The sequence below is a fragment of the Streptopelia decaocto genome (assembly GCF_964273445.1).
Source record: "Streptopelia decaocto genome assembly, chromosome: 18".
NCBI lineage: Eukaryota > Metazoa > Chordata > Aves > Columbiformes > Columbidae > Streptopelia > Streptopelia decaocto.
In genome coordinates this window covers 8,207,375-8,227,499 of record NC_138673.1, presented here as the reverse complement: position 1 = coordinate 8,227,499, position 20,125 = coordinate 8,207,375, and the positions used below count along the sequence as shown (strand labels likewise).

Genomic DNA, 20,125 nt, shown 5'->3' with positions numbered 1-20,125 from the left:
GAGGGCACAAAGAGGAGCCAGAACAGGCATGTCCCGTGTCCCTCAGCCACGGGGAAGCAATGGGGTGCGATGTGCTCGGCTGCGGGCAGCGCAGGCCCCGGCTGGCACTGCGGGGACGGTGACAGCCCCGGCACCGAGGTGACCCGGGGGGGCCGAGCGGCGGCAACCGGGCTGAATGGGCTCTGCCCCCAGGACCATCCACCCTGGGGCTCCGCGGGGCCCAGCAGCGGAAGGCCCGGAGCTCGCTGGGGGGCAGAGCCCGCCGGGACCCTCACAGGGCGGGCACCGGGCCGCGCCCGCAACCGGCCCCTCACCGGGCGGGCCCTGCCCCACCGAGAACCAGCCGACCCCGCCCGTCCCGCGGCGGCGGCCCCGGCGCACCTGCTCGATGGCGGCCTGCACGGCAGGCGCCAGCTCCAGCGCCTCCAGCCCACCCGCCAGCTCCGGCTCGTCCTCCTCCATGGCGGCCGCCGCTTCCGGGCCGCGGGGCATGCCGGGATGCGGGAGGACACACCCCCTCCGCCGCGCCGGCTGAAGGGGCGGGGGCTAGAGGGTGGGCGGGGTTCTGCGGGGGCGTGGTCTGTGGCGGGGCGGGGTTTCCATGCGGCGGGGGCGGGGCCTGCCGCCCGGCGGAGCGGGGCGCGTCCCGGCGGCGGGAGCGGGCGCGGCGGGGCCGGTTCGTGCCGAGCCCGATTCGTGGCGAGCCCGGTCCGTACCGAGCCTGGTCGGTACCGAGCCGAGCCGTGCCGCTCCTTGCCGAGCCCGACCCTGCTGCCGCCCGGCCCGCTGTTGACAAGCGGCGGCGGTCGGCAGCGCGGCGGCGGTCGTCCCCATGTGGCGGACGCTGGCCCTCGCCTCCGCCTTCTTCCCGGGGCTCTTCGCCTTCTGCATCCGGTTGCTGCGCTGGGCCGCCCCGGGATGGAGCCTCAAGGACCGCATCCTCCTCAGCGGCAGGTACGGGCGGGATCGGCGGGAGGTGACCCGGAGCGCGGCGGTTCGCCATCGCCACCGGGCCGGGACCGGGAGCGATCCGGACGGGCCAAGAGCTCCGAGCCCCGGCGGGGGGAGCTGCAAGCGGGGGGGCCGGACCGGACCCCCAGCAGTGCCGAGCCCAGACCCCCGCGGGGAGCAGGTTCCGGGGGTGGTTCTGCCCGGCCGAACCCTCGGTACCCTCCCGGGGAGCGGGGATGCTCCGGTGCTGCTCCCCCCTGCGCGCAGGGAACCGGGCAGAGTTACCCCTGATCCACGGGCGTGGAAGGGACGAGACCTTGGAAACATCCCCCCCACCGTGTCCCCGGGTGACAGCGCCTGGCACAGCCACCCCGTCCCGTCCCACGCTGCCCGGGCTGGGGACAGAGCTGCTCCTCACCGCGACGAGGCGTTCGGGGTGTGCACGGAGTGGGCGTCTGGTGCCAACAGCTCTGTTGGTGCAACCGCGCTGGGGCCACTCCTGCTCCGTGGCCCTGCTGGGGTGACATTTGGGGTGACCCATTTCCTCTCTCTTGGTTTCAGGCTGGTGTCAACGGTCCAAGCCACGATGGCTACAGTATCGGGGATCATAGTTGTCCTTAACTGCAAGGACGTGGTGCACGACAGGTAATTGTCCGATAGCTTCAGCATCCTGCGGGCAGCACGTGGACACTGTGCCTGGCCGCCTTGCAGCCTGTTTTATGCCAAAGGCTTGCACGTGAAAAGGGGAGAGAAAACAAAAAAAGAAACCAGTTTCGTGTTCCCTTTTCCTCAGCTTCGGGTGGGGCAATGCACTACTGTGCACCCCCAAAAGGCGCCGGTTTGTTCAGTGCTCTCAGAGCTGGGGCTGCTCTGCCAGCATTGAGGGTCTCCTGGGGATGGGCTGTAACATGGGCAATGTACAAGCAAAAAGTGAAGACATCGTCGCTTCTAAAGGGGTAGGGAGTACCCTTGGTGGAAGCTGAAATTGCTAACGAGTCAAGCAGGCCTTGTGAGAATGGATTTTAGAGGTGCATCGCCTTCTCTGTGCCCAATGGATTCTGAAGGAGTCCAGAAACTAGACGATCAGTATGGAGTTGGCTCTGGAGGAAAACCACATCACCTCATCCTCAGTGCTCCCAGATAAACTGCCCCAGAAGCGGCTCTGGGCAGCAGTGATAGCGCAATCTGGGTCAGAAGACTTCAAACCAGAGCTGTTATCCAGAATAGCAGGGAAAATTGTCGGAGGGAAGAACACAATTATGATGAGCTGGAATTTGACCATCACACCAGATTTTAGGGAGGGCTGCCCTCTCAGTCATTGCAGACTTCTTAATACACAGATGTGAAATGTCCTGCCTTGCTCTAGATAGCAAGCTCTATCCAATTGCTCAGTCCCGCTTAACCCAGGCAGTCCAATGTGTTACCTTTTTGCTCTAAAACACTTTGTGGTCAGAGACCCAGATTTTCTTTGAATCTGGAGGAAACACAGCCCAGTGCTCAGCAGGGAAGGCTTTGGAGAATGACAGCAAAACACAGAGCCAGGAAGCATCACAGAGGTTGCAGCAAAAATTGCCAATTTATTTACACAGGCAGACAATCATTTTATTGCTGGCACTATAATTTCCCTCCAAAGCCCTGGGCAGGTTTTGCAAACACAATAGCTGGTCACTTCCCCTCCCTGTTTTACATCACTTACGTCTTTCTATCCAAAATAGGAACACGGGCAACAACATTTTTCGTGAGTCGGCAGGAGAGCAAAAGCAGATTTATTTGGGCCCCAAGCTATGTATTCTTTTTTTTTTGAGTGTGATTTCACTCAGGACTCTTTAAGGAGCCCGGTCTCCCCGCGGAGCAGCGCTTGCTGCTGCCCGGGTTGTGCAACCGGGATTCCGACATGTTTTGGGAACAGGCAGCTGCCTGCAATTATTTCCCAACAGACAAACGTCTCATGGGGGTTTATTGCCTCTATTGGATATTTTGCACTTCACTCTCCAAAGTCTGGGCCAGGCATCTCTAATTAACTCTGAGGTCTCCGGGTGCTTCCCAAATGCCCCCTGGGGTTAGGCAGTTGCGGGGGGGACCCGGGTTTTATTCCTACCAGGCTGAGCTCTGGGTGTCCCAGGGCTTAAGGGAGGGGATTCCCTGCAGCAGAGGCGTTGGATTAGTGCAGGATCCCAGTGCCGCTGTGCCCCCTGTCCCCACAGCAAACACCCGGCTGCAGGGCTAATCACCATCTCCCGTTAGCGCCGTGTTTGCGCTCAGCCCAGCTCGGCGCCTGGCACGGAGCCGTCCTCCCCGTACCAGGTACCTGCTCCCTGCACAGCCAAATCGCGTTAAAACCTCGCAGCTTACCATCGGCTCCCAAATCCGCTGCTGCTATTTCAAACCTAAAGATTCTCTTCCAGCCTCTAGAGCATCGCGAGGTGCTCTGAGCCGTCGCGATGCCCGTGTGTGCTGCTCCTCCCCAGGCACTGGCTGGCGGTCGAGTACATCTGGGTCCTGGTTCCCTACATGACCTATGACATTTACGTCATGTACCTCTGCCACTGGCACAAGAGCCAGGACAAGGGAATTGCTGAGAAGAAGCACTCTCTGGCCAGCATCCGGAGCTTCCTCCTGCAGGAGCGGCTGATGGTGACCCACCACCTCTTCATCCTCATCATCCTCACCCCCATCACCCAGGTAAGGGCCGGGCATGGCAGCTGTGACACCCATCTGAAAGTGCTCACGGTCAACGCTGTGTCTGGCAAAGCATCTCTGCCGGTCGGGAGCCCCTGACCCCATGGAGATGGAGTGTGAGCTCCCGGCCACCCCTCCGGAGGACCCCATGTTCCCTGCTGTCTTTATTTCCAGCACTTCAGGGGAGAGCTGGGGGACTTCTTCGTGGGCTGCATCTTCACAGCAGAGCTGAGCACGCCTTTCGTATCGCTGGGCAAAATCCTCATGCAGGTGGGTGAGGAGGGACAGGGCTCGGGGCTGGGAAGCCCACAGCGCTTTGTGCCCCTTCCCCGCCCCAGGCTGCCCTTCTCCATCAGCCCCTGTTCACACAGAGCTGGGCTGGGGGGGTCTCAAAACGGGGGCAGCCCCACAGCTGTAACCCCAAGCTACCCCACAGAGCTGCCTTTCTCCTGTTAGGGTCCCATCCCTTTTCCCCAGTAAGCAGCAAGCCCGGGGGCATCCCCAAACTGGGGGCTGTGCCATGTCCTGGTGCTGTCTGTACCCCCCCCACACACGCACCCTCCTGCCCCAGCCCTCTGCCCCCCTCCATCCCTTCCCACCCCGCACTCCGGCTCCCCCATCCACCCCGGCTGGGTGCTCGGTGCCCAAAGGGCCTTGGGGTGCTGCTCACCTCACTTTCGCCTTCTTCATTGCTCCCCCAGCTCAAAATGCAGGACACGCTCCTGCACAAGGTGAACGGGATCCTCATCCTGGTGACCTTCTTCCTCTGCCGTATCCTCCTCTTCCCTTTCATGTACGCGGCCTACGCCAGGCAGGCGGGGATCCCCGTTTACCTGGTGCCTTTCCGCATCCCCATGCACTGCAACATCGCCAACGCCTCCCTCATCGCCCCCCAGCTCTACTGGTTCAGGCTCATCTGCCGCAAAGCCGCCCAGCTCTACGGCAGCTCGCCCGCCCACAAGAGCAGATAATGGCAGCGGCGGCCCAGCGCGGGGGCTGGAGACGGGTCAGACCCCCCCGGCTCTTCCACCTTCACCGTGGGCGCTGCAGGAACTGTGCAGGAGCAGAGCGGTGGACGCAGCGATGCCGCTGGGCTGTCATCGCTGGAAGCAGCTTTGCCCTCCCCACTGCCGTGCCTGGGGGCTGGGAAGGATTTGTCCCCACGCTGCACCAGTGCCTGGTGTGTGTCCCCATGCGGGAGCCAGAGCAGGAGCCAGCGAGGAGGAGATCTGCCCATCAGCACGACATTCCGCCTGGGATTAAACACCGAGGCACTGGACCGATGGTCACATGAGCGGGGTTTGTTACAACCCCCCATCTTTCAGGGCTGACCCCAGCACCGAGCGGGCTGTGAAGGAGCCTGGAGGCGATGCTGGAGCGTGCCCAGCCCCGGGCAGCGGCACTGGGGACCGGGGGAGCCGCGGGGCGGACCCGCCGCCGCTCCAGCTCGCTCCGGTTCTGGTTTACAGCCTCCAGCTTCGAGCAGAAGAGCCGCGGCAAAGCGCTGCACAGCCCGTTCTGACCTTTCCCGACCTCGCCTCCACACCACAGCCGCGTTCAGCCGCTCGCCTCCCACTGCTGGGCTCCAGGCTTTTCAGACTCCACTTACCCAACGGTGCTTGTCACTACAACTGGCTGGTGTCTGCGGCTGGTGGTCCTGGGGTTGGGGGGGCTCTGGTGTCCCCAGTGGGGCTGGAGGGGAGAGAAGCTCACACCAGGACAGAGGAACGGTTCTGCTGTCCTAGAACATGTGCAGGACGGGGACAGGAGACTGCCAAGTCCTCATCCCACCAACACACGGGCACTATGCAGAGCCCTTTGCGGCAGGGGATGCAGCTTCCAACCCCCTCCCCAAACTGCAGTGGCTTTTATTCCCCCCAACAGGTATTTAAAGTCATTTAAAGTCATCTGCAGGAGGAACCAGCAACCCCAGAGCAGGGGACCAAGCTGTGTCCTTCACCAGTTCAGCCTATTCCACCTTCGGTCACAGCGAAACGGGGTCCCCAAGCCTCGCAGGTGCGGGCAGGTCAGACAGCAGGTCCCCTCCCTGCAGCCTCCCGGGGTCCCTTGTCCCAGGACAGGTACCACACCAGCACAGCCCCTGCACCCCCGTGCCCAGAGACCTGTGGCCACTTGGTGCCTTTCGTTCTGTCTACAAACCACAGCTGGAAGGGCTGAGGTCTTCTAGGTGTCAGATGTCCCAGCCACGGATGTGCTCTGGAAAGAATAAAATAAAAGGGCCTTCTCCACCGTGCAGTCGGTTATTGTAGAAACATTACTGTCACACTAACGACCGAGACCAGCAGATGGTATAAAACGCTTGCTACCTGTTAAAAATGTTTGTATCTCGCTGTTTTCATTCCAAGTAATGTGCCTTATGTAAGGTCAAAAAAAAAAAAGCCAACGAGGCATCTCATTTTGCACTAACACTGCCCTATTTACCACTGCACCTATCAGGAGACCAATAAAGATTTCCTCTCTGAGTCACACCACGCGCCGTCTCCCACACGTGCCGTTCGTTTCGGGGTGCGGGTGTGACCACGCGGGTTCCCGCTGCGCCCCCGCCCGCGGGCAGGATTGGGAGCAGCGCTCGGGGACAGACACCTGCGAGTCCTGAGCTCACCCCACGCACCTCCACGTGTGAACCCAGCGATGCACCCGGGACGGGGACAGAGCAGCACGGGGCAGGCGGACAGAGGCGATTTCCCCGATGCCGGAGGCTGCCGGGCGTCTCTGTATAAACCCAGAGCGCCAGCAGGCACAGCTGGAGTTGTGCAGCCAGCAGCTGTTTGCACAGCTGGAAAATCAGAGTGGCTGCTCCTCCCCATCCTTACACAGGCCCTTCGCTGCTTGGAAGAAAACACAGTGGGAGGAAATGAGTTCAAAAGAGAAAAATAGATATGGTTTATTACAGATCTTACACCTTTCCAGGCACAGGGCCCCTGCAGCAGGGTCTGTGCTCTCCTCTGCGGTTCTCACGCCAGCTCCCCCGCCGAGCCGGCTCCCATCTTGCTGAGCTTCTGCAGGAGGGTGCTGCGCAGGGCGGCGTCGCTGCCGTTGTCCGCGATGGACTCCAGAAAGTGCCTCTCGTTGGCTCTCCGCAGCGCGTTGCTGGGGGACGTGTCGGCGCCGCTGAACGTCTCGTACTGCGACAGGATCTCCAGAGCCACCACCACCAGCGGCTCGCCGCAGCCCTTCTCCGGCAGCATGGCAGCGACGTGCAGCAGGTGGCAGAACATCTGGATGCAGACGAAGGACACCTCCTGAGCAAAGGACGCCTCGTCCTCGGCGGGGGGAGATGGGGACCCCGCGATGCTCTTGAGGGAGCCCAGCAGGTCCGTGAGGCTGCTGCAGTAGAGCTGGACCACGTGCAGCCAAGCGTCTGCCGGCAGCCAGGTGGAACAGCTGGAGCTGCAGAGGAGCTGGAAGCCCCTCAGGAGGAGCACGGAGAGCTGGAGGTGGCCGGCAAACGGGCGGAGGTTGAGCAAGGGCATGTACTGCACGTACTCCAGCGTGTAGGGCACGTGCAGGACTTGCCTCTGCAGCAGGTTTTCCACCACGTGCGTGAGCCTCTTCCATTCGCTGCGGCTGCACCAAGGGAAGACCTGAACGAGGGCCACCAGGAAGCCTTTGCTGAAGAGATTCACTTCTTCAGGGTTGTCCACGTTGACCGTGAGGAGCTCCAGCATCGTGTCCCTGAGCGCTGTGGACACGCAGCAGCACTCCATCCACGCCAGGAGCCCGCTGCCCGGCCCGTAAGCTGGCAAAGGCTGGGAGGTCCACTCGTCCTCCGGAAGCCTGCAGATCTCAAACAGCGTTGCCGGGACCTCGTTCTTGAAGTGGTCTCCATAAAGCTTCTTCAGCCGGAGACTGACGGTCCAGTCCAGCGACGCCACCTTCCTGTGAAGCCAAGCCAGCGACTGGACCCACAGCTCAGGGGAGGGGGCGGCTTCTGGTCCCAGCACCTCGCAGAGCTGGCAGAGAACGTCCAGCAGCAGGTCCTTGGTCTCCAGTGAAGGGAAGGGATGGTCCCTATTCCGATGCCAGTACCTTGTGTAACCATCTAGAAGCTTGCAGAGGCTGAGGAGAAGTGGGAACGGGTGACAGGACTTGATCCAGTGCTCTTCCAAACAGGACTGTATCCCCAAAACCTTACCGAGGATCTGCAGGTTCAGCTCAATTTGAGCAGAGTCTGACGTCAAATAGGGAAGGACAAAGGCTTTGGTCACCTCTGCAGGTGACACAAGCGGGACAGCTGAGTTTGGCTGCATAAGAAAGGCCAGGAACTCGAGGAACTGCTGCTCCTCTCTCTCAGAGGAGAGCCTGCCCCACACCGCCTCCTCCAGAGCCCTCAGCACCAGGCTGCGCGGCCGGCCCGGCTCGCCGTGGGGCTCCGGGAAGCTCAGCGCTGGGAAGGAGCAGAGGATTTGTGCGAGGAACCGGTGAGCCCCCACATTGACGACAGCAAGATTACAAACCTGCTTCACGGTGGCCTCGGGGTACAGCAGCGCAAGCCTGGCCACAGAAGCCACGGCCCCGCTCAGGCCTTGATCAGACACGATCTGGTTGAACGTCACATTCAGATCCTCCTGGAAACCTTCCATGACAACCTGCAAGTTGTGGGACAGACCTGGCCCACCCCAGGACGCCAGGACGCCTGAGATCACGTTGTTTTTGTCAGTTAACGAAAGCTCGGTGTAGCACTCCACAATGGCTTGGGTCACCTGCATCTGCAGCTCTCGGGCCTCCTTGTCTTGGTGGGACATGCCAAAGTTTACCAGTGTCTCCAGCAATTTCAAAACTAGCTCTGGTTTCTGGAACAGAGCTTTGTTTTTCACAAGGCAGTTGAGCCAATCCTTCGAAAAGGCCCAGGTTGTTTGCGATGCAAAAACAGAGCACATCTCCACGTGTCGGTCCAGCTTGTGCTCAATGATTGTCATGGCAACTGAAGGCACGAGGTTGGTGTCCAAAGCCTTGTTCTTCAGGCTGGCGCTGACCTCCCTGAGGAAGTCCTTGGTGATCTGTGTCAGCTCCAACACTACTCGTGTCTCATCCTCACCCAGGTCTCTAGTCTCTGAGAAGCAAACCAGGTTCTTCCCAAAAGCGGTGAGAGTGTCCAGGAGCCGGTAGCTCTCGTAGCAGAGCTCCTCAGAGCTGCTCAGGGTGCCCTGCAGCTCCCCTCCCCAGGCACGCAACAAGCTGCAGAGAAATTCCAAGCCAACAACGAGCTCCTCATGAGACAGCTTGGTAGTGGACAAGAGGCTCATGCTCCTCTCTGCTTCCTTCACCTTCTCGTCCATTCCGTTGTGGTGGAACTGGCTCTCAGCGTCTCTGCTCCAGAGGCTGACCACAGAGCTCACCTTGTCCAGGTACTCTGCGATGGGGACGGGGCTGCGCTCCGGCTCCAGCTCAGTGAACACGGACAGCAGCTCCACCAGGTTGGCCAAGGCGTAGCACCTCGTGCGGGGCAGGGCGATGCTCCCATAGGTTTGTTTTAACCCCTCCATCAGGACCGTGAGCAGGCTGGTGGCAGCGGGGGGGTCATTCAGAGAGGCAGGGTCACCCTTGAACCTCTTTGCAGGGTGGAAACCGTCATCCAGAGAGGACTCGCACCCATGCTGGTGTATGAGAGCGCTGAACGCAGAGACCGTTGCGTCTTCCTGTCCCTCCTTGTGTTTCATCACCTCCCACCACACGTCCAAGAAGAACGTGATGTCCGACGGGGACGTCTCGCTGGTGACGTACTCCACCATGTGCTCCAGCTCGTCCCGGCACATGTCGTGGGGCAGCGCCAGCAGCAGCTGCACAAAGAGCCGGGGCGCACCGAGGGCCTTGACCAGCTCAAAGAGGATAGTGCGGTTAACGTCGGGGATCATCCTGCCCACGGAGAAGAACCCGTCCTCCTTCCAGCCCTCGTCCAGCAAGGCGGCTGCAGAGCCCGGCAGCAGGACTTTAGCCCAGACCATGGCCACGGCCTCCTTCTTCCAGGCGTCGTGCTGCAGCGGCGAAGGGCAGCGGGCCCCGATCTCCCCCAGCGCGTCGGTGATGGGGGGTCCCACGCGTGGCCACTCGGCTTTGCGCAGCTCCCGCAGCGGCCGCTGGCTGAGCCGGGCGGCCAGCAGGAACCCGCCCTGCAGGATCGCCGTCTCCTCGCACACGCCCCACGGCCCTGCGCGGAGACACCGTTACCGCGGCCCGGCCCGCCCCGGCTCCCCCCGCCGCCCCCGGCCCCGCTCCCGCACCCACCGGGCTCCATGGCGGCGTGACCGCCCCGCGCCTTGGCGCGCTCTGACGTCATGTGAGAAGCCACGCCCCCCTCGCAGCGCGCCTCGCTGGAGGCCACGCCCCCTCCCCTCTCCGCAGCGCCCCCTGGCGGCCCGGCGGTGGCGCTGCCTGCCCTTCGCGGGATTAATTAGTGCGCAGAAAAAATGAGAACGCAATTAGACGGGAGAGGAACGGGGGTGCGGCGCCGTGGCGGGGGGCTGGAATGAAGGCAGGCACTCAGAGCGTCCTTCCACATCGCTTTTATTGGTTTCGGGGGGACACTGCTGAGCGGCAGCTCAGACGTGACACTTGTAACCGCAACGGTACACGACTGAAAATCATCACTGAACCTGAACCAAAACATCTTGAACAACAAAATCACAGCGAGGAACTTGAACCAAAAAGCCCCAACAACAAAACCGCAGCGAGGAACGTTTTGCTGTTGTAACTCACAACTTCGACTGCAAGCGCCGACACGCCTCGGAACTGCCAACGCTGCTGATTTCGCCTCCTTTCCCTGCGAGAGTTACTCCAGGTTTTCATCCAGCATGATGACACAGCCGGCGGCGTCCCTGACACGGACAGCGCTGCCAATCACTCCCTGAATTCCCAGCCCTTACTCCACTAGCAAAAGCAGAGTGACTTCATTCCAACGGAATGAACCCCGAACTGTTACTTCCAAAGGCAATTTCTCAGCAAAAGCTTAATTGCGAAACCATGATTAGTTAATTCCAAATCACCTCCCAGCACCTCAGCAGCCAGCGCAATGCTGCCATGCACCCCAAGGCACGGCCTGTGTGCTGCCATCAGGAGACAGGCACGACACCTCCAACATCAATGACGTGTCCCCAGTGAGAAACGCACCATGGGCTTCTCTGGCGAATACTTCACCCCAGACGCTGGGGAAACACCTTGGAATGGAAAGAGGGTTTGTTCCCAACTAGAATATTCACGTGCTTTAGCGAGATGATTTTTCTGTTCCCAAGAATCAGGTGTGCACTAGGAGAGCTGAGCTGCTCGAGGTCTCCATGCACAGCCCTTCCTGCAGTACAGCCACGGCCACCTGAAAATCTCCTCTCTAAGCTGCAAACCCCAGACGGCTAAAGCCAATTAGATAATTAGACACTGTGATGAATCTAGCAACCTATTTTTCAAGTATAACACAGAAATGTCAGGTTTTCCCCTTAACGGATGGCCCGTTTTTGAAGCCACGTGCTGAACCAGCTCCTTATGGCACAGCTTCGTTTTTCTGCAGGAGAACGTGCCCTTTGCTTGAAAGGAGAGACACGCAGCAAGAGACACAAGCGTAAATCAAACAAACCAGCATGAGACATTACGGCCCCCTCTTACAGGAAGGGGTAATGCAACACATTACACAGGATTAACGTTTTTCTCAGATGAAAAGCAAGGCACGAACGCGCAGTCCAGTCCTCTTCTCCAGCTAAGCGGCAGCCTTCTTCATTTTTTGCGCAGCAAACCACTGGTCGCTGTTGTCCGCCGCCATGGCCTGCACCAAGAACAGCACCGATATGTTCAGAACAGCAATTGAGTCGCCAGACACCCAGCTGCTCACGCTCACCAGCCTTGCCCACAAACCCAAATCGATCACAAGGACACTTTCTAATTTGGAGGAAAGCTGTTCTGATGGATAACCCATTTTTGTTTTTACATACTAGTAAGGAAAACAGGCACTGAAAACCAATGTTCTCCGCTGTAGCAAATAAAGAGATGGTAATACAAGAGTAAAACTGCATAGTTTAAACACAGCCTTCCCACAGAGCTCACGCTCCACACCGGAGCCTCTGCGCTGGCGTTACTGCGGCTCACAAACCGCCCCTGTAGGAACTTACACCAAAGCGTTATTGACGCATCCAACAAGACACATCCCCAACAGCGAGGCTGGAAAACATCAGCCAGGACGCTAAGTGAATTTTAAAACCCAATTTGTTTTTCTTAGCAAGAAAGCAACCTGAGCTATGAGACTGTACGACTTTCTTCTCAGAAAAACCCCACGTGGAGCGAAAATCAGATTCTACGGGTAGTTATAATCCGGAAGACAAGGAACGTGTAGACGGCATCACTTACATCGTCTAACAATTTGTCACCATTAGGATCCACCTTGGACAGATCTCTAAATGCTTCATCTCCCACAAAACAGATTTCATGGCCATCCTAAAGGAAATGTAAGAGCGGGTAAGTTAGATACCCAGGAGAGAGAAATTTCAATCTAATTTAATCACTATTTCCAATATTACTCACAGGATCAGCCAAAATAATCACTTGCACTGTGGCTTTGCCAGGTGTGTCCAAGCTAACCAGAGGTGTTAAAATTCTCTGATTCTCCTTTTTCATCAGTGCTTCGATGTTTGGCAACTTGAAGAGAAAACAAGCAAAAATGAACCCGAGCCAGATGAAGACCAGGTTGTTCTCATTTACAGCTCCCCATTAACCACAACACCACCGCATTCCCACTGCGAGAAATATAACCAAAGTATCTGCTCGGTATGATTTTGTTCACATCTGTGATACTTTGCTGGTACTAGAAATTAACCTCCTGCTAGTCAGCTCTGCATAAGGAAAGGGGTAAGGGAAATGCGATCGTTACCTCGTCCTTTGGGCAGGAGAAGGCAATCCGCCCAAACGCCGTCCCGTGATCCACCGCTCCTGCAACGGTCTGAAGCTCCAGCTTGCACTGAAACAGGAAAACAGAAAACCTGACTTGCAAGGACGCTGCTCTCAGCGTTACATTCGCTCCCGCTTTCCAGTTGTGCGGATGATTTCAAAACCACCCATATGCATATTTCCCAACAAGCCAGAATTACTAGAGCAAACCACAGCTTTTGTTTTAAAAAAAATGCAGTTAAACGTACACAAGCTTTAATTAACGTGCACAGAATGAAGTGCACAGTTACTTTTAATTAAGAGCTTTTGTTCCAGAGAAAGGAGAGGTTTCTATCATGAGATACAACTCTTAAAAATGAGACCTAGAAAGTTTTCTAAGGACAAACCTGGTTATCTGCATAGCCCAGCAAAGCCCTTTGTTTTCCCTCATCCTTCTCATATATTTTCATCCCGAGCAAACCGGACCAGTAGTTAACAGACTTCTGCAGATCGGAGACACCCAAGGTTACCTTCAGCACAGGATCTATAAAATTGCAATAATGTAAAGTCAGTTACAAACATATTATAGTTTTAAACTCAGTTGCACATTCTTGAGAAGGGAAATAGCATAAAATCCCGCGGAGACAAATGCACAACCCATTCCAACATCCCACCAGTAAATCTCTCAGGAACACCAACAGGAGCAAGGGCGCATTTCACCTTGCTTGAGCTGTTCCTTGTCTTCCAAGTAGAACTTGTATCCCCCTGGGGCTTCAGCTTCAAAAATACCGGTTGTAACTTCTTTGAGGGGCCACCCCAGCTTCTTAGCATTGCTCACAGCCCGTCTGGACACCAGCGTTATGCCCTGAGGAGAACAGAATGGACACACAGAATTCACAGGGTGGATGGTGCCCGAGTCCTACTTTTCAATAACTTGCCTCTACAAACAACCAGAAATAAACCAGATTAGTTTTGATGAACCATATGATCTCCTGAGCACCAGGCATCTTGCTCCTATGAAACAGTCTTAGCGGGCAACCCACACAGATTAGGAATGCATTAATCTACGCATTTCACACCAAAAGGAATTTAAAACTCCGATTCAATGTGTTGTACAGAAATGGAAAAGCGAGTTCCTCGCTGTCCTACTGGGTCTGTGGCTGCATGCGGCTGTTCCCCGACACCCCAAAAACTGGGGGAGCAATATTAGCTCAGGGACAACAATGAGAAAACACAATTACATGTATTCATAGATGAAACGCAAGATCTTAATTGGCTGTCAATTAGTAAAAAACAAAGAAATAAGTAATAACACATAAAAGAGTTGTTTCCCTACAGCGAACCCTTGTTAGTCAACCACTCCACCTCGGGTGTGGCAGCAAATACCAGTGTCCTGTGCATTTCCTACACCCCAAGTGAGCACAAAGCTGCTCCAGTTTCTGCCCTTCCAACTCGGAGACAAACACAAAAACAAGAACGAAAAGCATTTAAGGGGCTGAACAACATAAAAAAGCTATTGGTATCACCTATATGTTAATCATAAAAGTAAAAAAGGTGACTGTACGAAGGAAGATTTCGCTGCCAAGTGTGGTCCTTACCAGAAAGTCATTGCCCAGGTGATATTCTCCAACATCGTAATTGTAAGTCAGTTCTGCAACAAAGTGATTGTCTTCTGGCCCATACCCCACCATTGTTTTGCTCCATTTTCCATCATAAGGCCTGGAACAAAAACAACGTAACTGAAGGAAAGTTTATACATAATTTTATGAAGCCTATAGGTGTCATACAGCAATATTTGTGTTTCGGTGTAAACGTTGCACCTGCACAAAAAGGGAAAGTTTTGATTTCAAGGGAAGTACTGAAGAAAAATCCAACCAAACCCAAAGGGGCCCGTGTCAGGTGTAAATACGGGCACAGGGGTGCGGGGTGAGGAGGGGGACAAACCGGAATACTGGATACAAACTGGAACACAGGAGCTTCAACTTAAATATGAGAAGAAACTTGTTCTCAGTGAGGGTGACAGACACTGGCCCAGGCTGCCCAGGGGGTTGTGGAGTCTCCTTCTGTGCAGACATTCCAACCCGACTGGACACCTTCCTGTGTAACCTCATCTGGGTGTTCCTGCTCCATGGGGGGATTGCACTGGATGAGCTTTCCAGGGCCCTCCCGCCCCCTGACACCCCGCGGTTCGTGACTCACCCGTTGCAGGTCGCCTTGCAGCCCTCCGCGAACTCCTCGTGCCGCAGCACCTGCCGAATTGGGCGAGAATCGGGTCAGCGCGTCCCGGGCCCCTCGGCAGCCGCCACACCCGCCCCACCCCGCGCTGGCGGCCCCGGCGGCGGTGGCGGTGCCGCCTCTCACCCCTCGCGGCCGCCGGGGCCGCGGAGGAGCCGCCGCTCCGGGACAGCGGGGCCGAGGGGCCCCGCCCCCGCCGCTCAGGCCCCGCCCCGCCCTCGCGCTCACGCTCATGCCCAGCAGCTCGCGGAAGAAGCGCGCGGTCCGCGCGCGATCCCCGACTTTGAACACGAAGTGCAGCGCCCTCCGCCCCGCCATGGTCGCGAGCCGCCCCGCTTCGCCCTCTTGGCGCCGGGAGATGACGTCACGCGACGGCGCGCCCGTCGCGCCAAGATGGCGGCGCTGCGGCGGGTGGTGCCGGCGCTGGTGCCGGTGCTGGGCCGGGCCGGGGAGGCCGCGCTGGGGCGGCGCGGGGTGCGGGCGCTGCGGAGGAGCCCCGTCCGAGTGCTGCCGCCGCAGAAGGAGCGGGGTGCGGCGGCCGAGAAGCAGCGGAGTCCCCGGGAGCCGCCGCCGCCGCCTCCAGCGGTGGAGCGGAGCGCGGCCGGGCCGGGGCTGTGGTACGAGAAGGCGGCGCCCGGTGACAAGAGGCTGGGGTGAGGCTGCGACCCACCGGCCGGGTGGAACCGCCCGTGTCGGGTCTGCGGAATTTGAGGCGAACGCCGATATCGGGGGCTCTGGGTGGGACCGACACCGCGGTGCCAGTTACCGCTGCTCTGGAGAGACTCGGAGCGGGCAAATCTACAGCTGCCTGAAAGGAGCTTGGAGCCGGGGGGGTCGGGCTCTGCTCCCCAGGAACAAGCGCCAGGAGCAGAGGGAACGGCCTCAAGTTGCGCCAGGGGAGGTTGAGGTTGGATTTAGGAACAATTCCTTCCCCAAAGGGCTGTGGGGCATTGGAACAGGCTGCCCAGGGCACTGCTGGAGTCAGCATCGCTGGAGGGCTGGACAGACGGAGATGAGGTTCTCAGGACACGGGGCAGGGACAGGGGTGGGGTAACGGTTGGACTCGGTGATCTTGAAGGGCTTTTCCAACCACAATGATTCTGTGATGGGCAAGCATCAGACTGAAGGTTTTGTCACTGTCACAGCTGTTTTCTCTCATTAACTCCTCTGCAGAAAAGTGGTGACCATCGCCAAGTCAAAGAAGTTTCGGGATCATCACGGGAAAGTTCTGTTGGAGGGTCAGAGGCTGATCAAGGATGCTCTGGAGGCAGGAGCAGTGCTGCAGACTCTCTTCTTCAGCACCGTGGGGCACCTGAAGGAGCTGCCCGAGGCGGCGCTAAAACGAGCCAGCTTAGTTAAGGTGAAATTTGAGGAGATTAAGAGCTGGTCTGACCTGGTGACTCCTCAGGGGCTTATAGGTGAGTTGCCTTAGAAACAGTCACAACATTGCTCAAAGGGAAACTTATTTCACACTTAATAAGTGGATAATGAGTCTCTTCATAACCCTGCTCTAGACATTCTGGCAGCTTGTCGAGAGTGGCATCATTTGAGAGAATTCCCTTTTCTCTGGCCTGGTAGCAGGGGAAGCAGCTCCCAGAGGGCACTGAAGGTGCTGATGCTCATTGTTAATAGTGCATTGCTCCAGCTCTGCTGGGAAATAATCTTGTAAAGTGACAAACTCTTCTCAAACTTCTTTTAAGAGATGTTCTTAGTCTTCAGTGACATTTGGGCCAACTAAATTGGAGACGGCCTCTCCTCGGGGTGTGTCAGCCACAGCCTGTTGGCGCTTTGTCTCCTCAGGGATCTTCTCCAAGCCCGACCACACCAAGATGTCTTACCCTGCCGCCCAGCTGAGCCGCTCCGTGCCGCTGCTCCTCATCTGCGACAACGTCCGAGATCCGGGGAACCTGGGGACTATTCTGAGATCTGCAGCAGGTGCTGGCTGCGAGAAGGTGCTGCTCACCAAAGGTAAGAGCCTTTCCCTGGAGGGAAAAATTTTAGTTTGAGTCATTTGGGGGTAAGGCAGGGAATAAGAGGTGCTGGAAGGTGATGAGAGCGCCCAGATGTGATTTGCTGCTGGATCCAGCTTTGTGGGAGCTGCTGCAGCGTGGCTGTTTCTCTCCCATCCGCTGCAGGCTGCGTGGATCCATGGGAGCCCAAGGTGCTCCGCGCAGGGATGGGCGCTCACTTCCGTCTGCCCGTCCTCGCCAACCTGGACTGGGAATCTGTTCCCAGCAACCTTCCTGCCGGCGTCCGGGTCTGCGTGGCCGACAACAAAGACCCAGGTGTTCTGGCCGAGGCCGTGTCTGCGCCGAGGGCAGCTGGCAGGGCTGGCTCTGCTCCCGGGAAGTCCAAACCCACGTCTGCTCCGGAGCATGAGGATGAGGAGGGAGCGGACAATGTCTGTGTCCCAAACCTGGCCACGCAGTGTTACTATGAGGACTGGACGCAGACTCCAGTGGCCGTGGTGATCGGTGGGGAGACCCATGGCCTGAGTCTGGATGCGCTTCACCTCGCAGCCAGCACCGGGGGGAAGAGACTGGTCATTCCCGTGGTGCCAGGTGTGGACAGCTTGAACTCCGCCATCGCCGCGGGCATCCTGCTGTTTGAGGGGAAGAGACAGCTGCTGCGGAGGCACCAGCAGGAGGACGAAAGGCAGACGCTTCCTGTAGTGGGATAAACCACTGAGGTTCGGGTGCTGAAGAAGCATCTCTTCCCTTTGGTGCGCCGTGTTGTTAATAAAAGAGCAGCTCGTGCTGTTTGGTTTGCAGTAAGTGGATGTCAAACAGCTCTGGCAGGGTTGGAGCTGTGCCTGACGAGCGCTGGGCTCCCGGGCCAGCCCCACGGTGCTGTGGCCGCACGGTGATGCTAGAGAGAAGGGAATGGATGGCGGGGGGCCCTCGCCAGCAGCCACCTCCCACTGCCCGGCTTTTCTCCCTCCCTCCTGTCGCAGCCCTGGGCAAGGACCCTCCAGGCCCACCCAGCAGATCTGGGGGGGTCTCAGCTCCCCCCGCGGGGTCAGGGCACAGCTGCCACAGCAGCGTTTGTGCCGGCCTGGCCCAGATGCCCCTGACAGCGCATGTGTCCTTCCTCTCCCAGCCCTGGGCTGCATGGCCTTGCTGCTACTGGTTTTGGGGTGAGAAAGGCCAAATAACAGCTGCCTGTGCTTACCCAAACCCCATGCTCTGTGACCCTGCCAGGGTGCCTGGGCTGGCTGCCGTTTGGGGTCTCCGAGCTCCAGCACGCGTAATGGTGTCTGTCCCTGCTGTCTGTCCCCACCTGGGCACCACCACCAAGTCCAGCCCCACAGAGCTCACTGCGGAGACCTTCACCCTGCATTGCAGGTGACTCACTGAAAAGAGTATTTCCTCAAAAATCTCCAATAAAGGGGATATAAATTAATAAAGGGTAGGTTGCTCACAGCCCAAATTCTGCTTCTGCCCTCCCTGGGACAGGTGAGCCCACAGCTCAGTGAATCACCACTGAACACAGGGGCTGAAACCTGCACACGTGGGGATGTGTGCGGTTCTTTTTCCCAGCCCGGGGGTGTTCCTGCAACAGCAATAAAAGGGAGTGGCCACAATCCCGCCACTGCTGCCTGACGAGCTGCAAGGAAAAGCGGAGCCTCGCACAACACCAGCTGTTCACACACCCCTCCGGACGCCCCCGTCCCAGGGACCCTCGTCTGGGGGTGAGCAGAGCCCGGGGGCACGTGGGCACAGTGTGGGGCAGCGAGGCCACGCTGCCACTCCATGGTGTCCCCAAACAGCTCGTGGGTGTCACCAGCCCCGGGTGATGTGCAGTGAAATGCCATGAAGGCAACTGACACCTACCCTGGGTGGGCTGGGGGCTCCTCTCTCCACGCGGGTCTCAGGACGGCCCCCTCTACCCACGGCGGGACACAGCAAGCGGCACCTCCGGGGACGAGCTTATTATAACGGTTTTTATTACAAAGTTCCAATCACCATGTACAGTTTTTACAATGTCACTTTTGGGGGGCTTGGCTGTGCTGCTTGGGTTAGGGAAGGAATTTTTTTTAGTTGTTGGGATTTTTTTTTTGGTTATTTTTTTAAAGAACAGCACCATTAACGTTGGGTTTGGGACACACCTATGAAAAACAGCTCAATCAACTAACATAGAGAGGACAGGACAATCCATACCAGAGGAGAGAGGGGATGGGGAGAGCACAAGGGAGAGGCGAGGGCAGCCCGGGGGTGCTGGATCTCCTCCTGACTCCAAAAAGGGGGACGGGAATGTCCCCCCGACATGCACAACCACCAGTGCTCGGGGTGGGAGGTGGGAATCACACCCAGAAAGGTCCCACCCCCAGGAGGAAGAGCTCGGCTGCGCCGTGGCCTTTCAGAGGTTGTCAGCAGTTAAGACTTTGTCTTGGCCTCGACAGGGCACTGGGCATGGGGAAAAGGAGGACAGGCCGGGGGCAAAGGGGACAGTTTCCTTATTGCTTCCTTAAAGTCATTTAGTCAGCAGGGGTGGTGGGAAAGGAAAGAAAGGGAAGAAACAGAAAAGAGCCCCGAGAAACCCATCCACTGCCTGATGCATACGTTGGGAAGAACACCATGCAAAAAAGATCTGCCTGCTAGCTAGTGCCGTCTATAAAATAACGATACGGGAACAGTTCTGGCCTGGTTATTAGAGAATATATCACCATGAAGCACAAGCGAAGTCTCCAAACGCCAACGACTCCCTGCTGAAAGTGCATCTCAAGGAGTTTGCTTAGGAGAAGGATTCACTGCGTAAAACAAGGCACCACAAGGAGGTTGGATACTGGGTCGGGCGTGAGGACACGCTGGAGAATCCACGAGCGGCGGAAGAGAGACCTAGTTTTAAATAACGTCTGTTGGTGCAGAAGCCCCCTATTAGATGGGCTCAGGTTTTAGGTTGTCTGCTAGAAAGTCGCTGACAAAGGCTTCCACGATCTCGGGCGTGATCTCCTCCACATCCATCACGTACTTGGCCCGGGCCGACATGTCCAGGATGGTGAGCAGGGGCGCAGCCTCGGGCAGGTTGGTGTAATCCCGCAGGGAGTCGGTCATGTCGTCCTGGAGGCCAAAACAAGAGGGAGGGAGGAGCTGTCAGCAGCGTCAGGACAACAGGAGCAGTCTGCTGCTTCCACAGCACTGTCCAGCCCACAAGTTCCTCCGGAGAGCCTGGGCCTTGCCCCAGTGCTGCAGAACCCGGGTACAGCGGGCAGCACCCGCCTTGCTGCCTGCGGTTTGTCTCAAAACCAAACTGGGCTCCTTTCCTCCCGTCCTATCACAGAATCATCGTGGTTGGAAAAGGCCCTCAAGATCGAGCCCAACTGCTCACCCAACACCACCACTGACCTGTGTCCCTGAGAATCTCATCTCCGCGTCTGTTCAACCCCTCCAGGGAT

At 57.8% G+C, this 20,125-nt stretch overlaps 6 protein-coding genes across 6 annotated transcripts in view; 2 read left to right on the top strand and 4 right to left on the bottom strand.

The window, feature by feature from the left end:
* Positions 1 to 485, bottom strand: part of VPS53 (VPS53 subunit of GARP complex) — a 59,268-nt gene extending 58,783 nt beyond the window's left edge. Inside the window, exon 1 of the mRNA XM_082068649.1 lies at positions 382 to 485. Coding sequence (XP_081924775.1) covers positions 382 to 462 — 81 coding nt within the window. The 5' untranslated portion in view covers positions 463 to 485. The remainder of the gene's footprint in view (positions 1 to 381) is intronic.
* Positions 486 to 615: 130 nt separating this feature from the next.
* On the top strand, positions 616 to 6,124 carry TLCD3A (TLC domain containing 3A). The gene is made up of 5 exons (XM_082068201.1): positions 616 to 954; positions 1,513 to 1,596; positions 3,420 to 3,633; positions 3,805 to 3,900; positions 4,332 to 6,124. Exons 1-5 carry the CDS (start codon positions 833 to 835, stop codon positions 4,599 to 4,601), a joined length of 786 nt encoding a protein of 261 aa, XP_081924327.1. The 5' UTR covers positions 616 to 832; the 3' UTR covers positions 4,602 to 6,124.
* A 386-nt stretch (positions 6,125 to 6,510) lies between these two features.
* On the bottom strand, positions 6,511 to 9,911 carry GEMIN4 (gem nuclear organelle associated protein 4). The gene is made up of 2 exons (XM_082068624.1): positions 9,877 to 9,911; positions 6,511 to 9,799 (listed from the first exon to the last, which is right to left on the bottom strand). Exons 1-2 carry the CDS (start codon positions 9,884 to 9,886, stop codon positions 6,606 to 6,608), a joined length of 3,204 nt encoding a protein of 1,067 aa, XP_081924750.1. The 5' UTR covers positions 9,887 to 9,911; the 3' UTR covers positions 6,511 to 6,605.
* Positions 9,912 to 10,138: 227 nt separating this feature from the next.
* GLOD4 (glyoxalase domain containing 4) lies at positions 10,139 to 15,088 on the bottom strand. Its single transcript, XM_082068367.1, has 9 exons — positions 14,959 to 15,088; positions 14,695 to 14,744; positions 14,094 to 14,214; positions 13,216 to 13,360; positions 12,903 to 13,039; positions 12,500 to 12,586; positions 12,154 to 12,267; positions 11,980 to 12,066; positions 10,139 to 11,401 (listed from the first exon to the last, which is right to left on the bottom strand). The coding sequence occupies exons 1-9, from the start codon at positions 15,046 to 15,048 to the stop codon at positions 11,336 to 11,338; spliced, it is 897 nt and encodes a 298-aa protein (XP_081924493.1). The 5' UTR covers positions 15,049 to 15,088; the 3' UTR covers positions 10,139 to 11,335.
* Positions 15,089 to 15,115: 27 nt separating this feature from the next.
* MRM3 (mitochondrial rRNA methyltransferase 3) lies at positions 15,116 to 17,504 on the top strand. The gene is given in 6 exon segments (XM_082068366.1): positions 15,116 to 15,383; positions 15,904 to 16,148; positions 16,531 to 16,698; positions 16,866 to 17,051; positions 17,054 to 17,081; positions 17,083 to 17,504. Coding segments are annotated over 6 exon segments (1,215 nt in total). The 5' UTR covers positions 15,116 to 15,123; the 3' UTR covers positions 17,411 to 17,504.
* Positions 17,505 to 18,659: 1,155 nt separating this feature from the next.
* Positions 18,660 to 20,125, bottom strand: part of NXN (nucleoredoxin) — a 44,736-nt gene continuing 43,270 nt past the window's right edge. Inside the window, exon 8 of the mRNA XM_082068684.1 lies at positions 18,660 to 19,790. Within this exon, the coding sequence (XP_081924810.1) occupies positions 19,608 to 19,790 (183 nt within the window). The 3' untranslated portion in view covers positions 18,660 to 19,607. The remainder of the gene's footprint in view (positions 19,791 to 20,125) is intronic.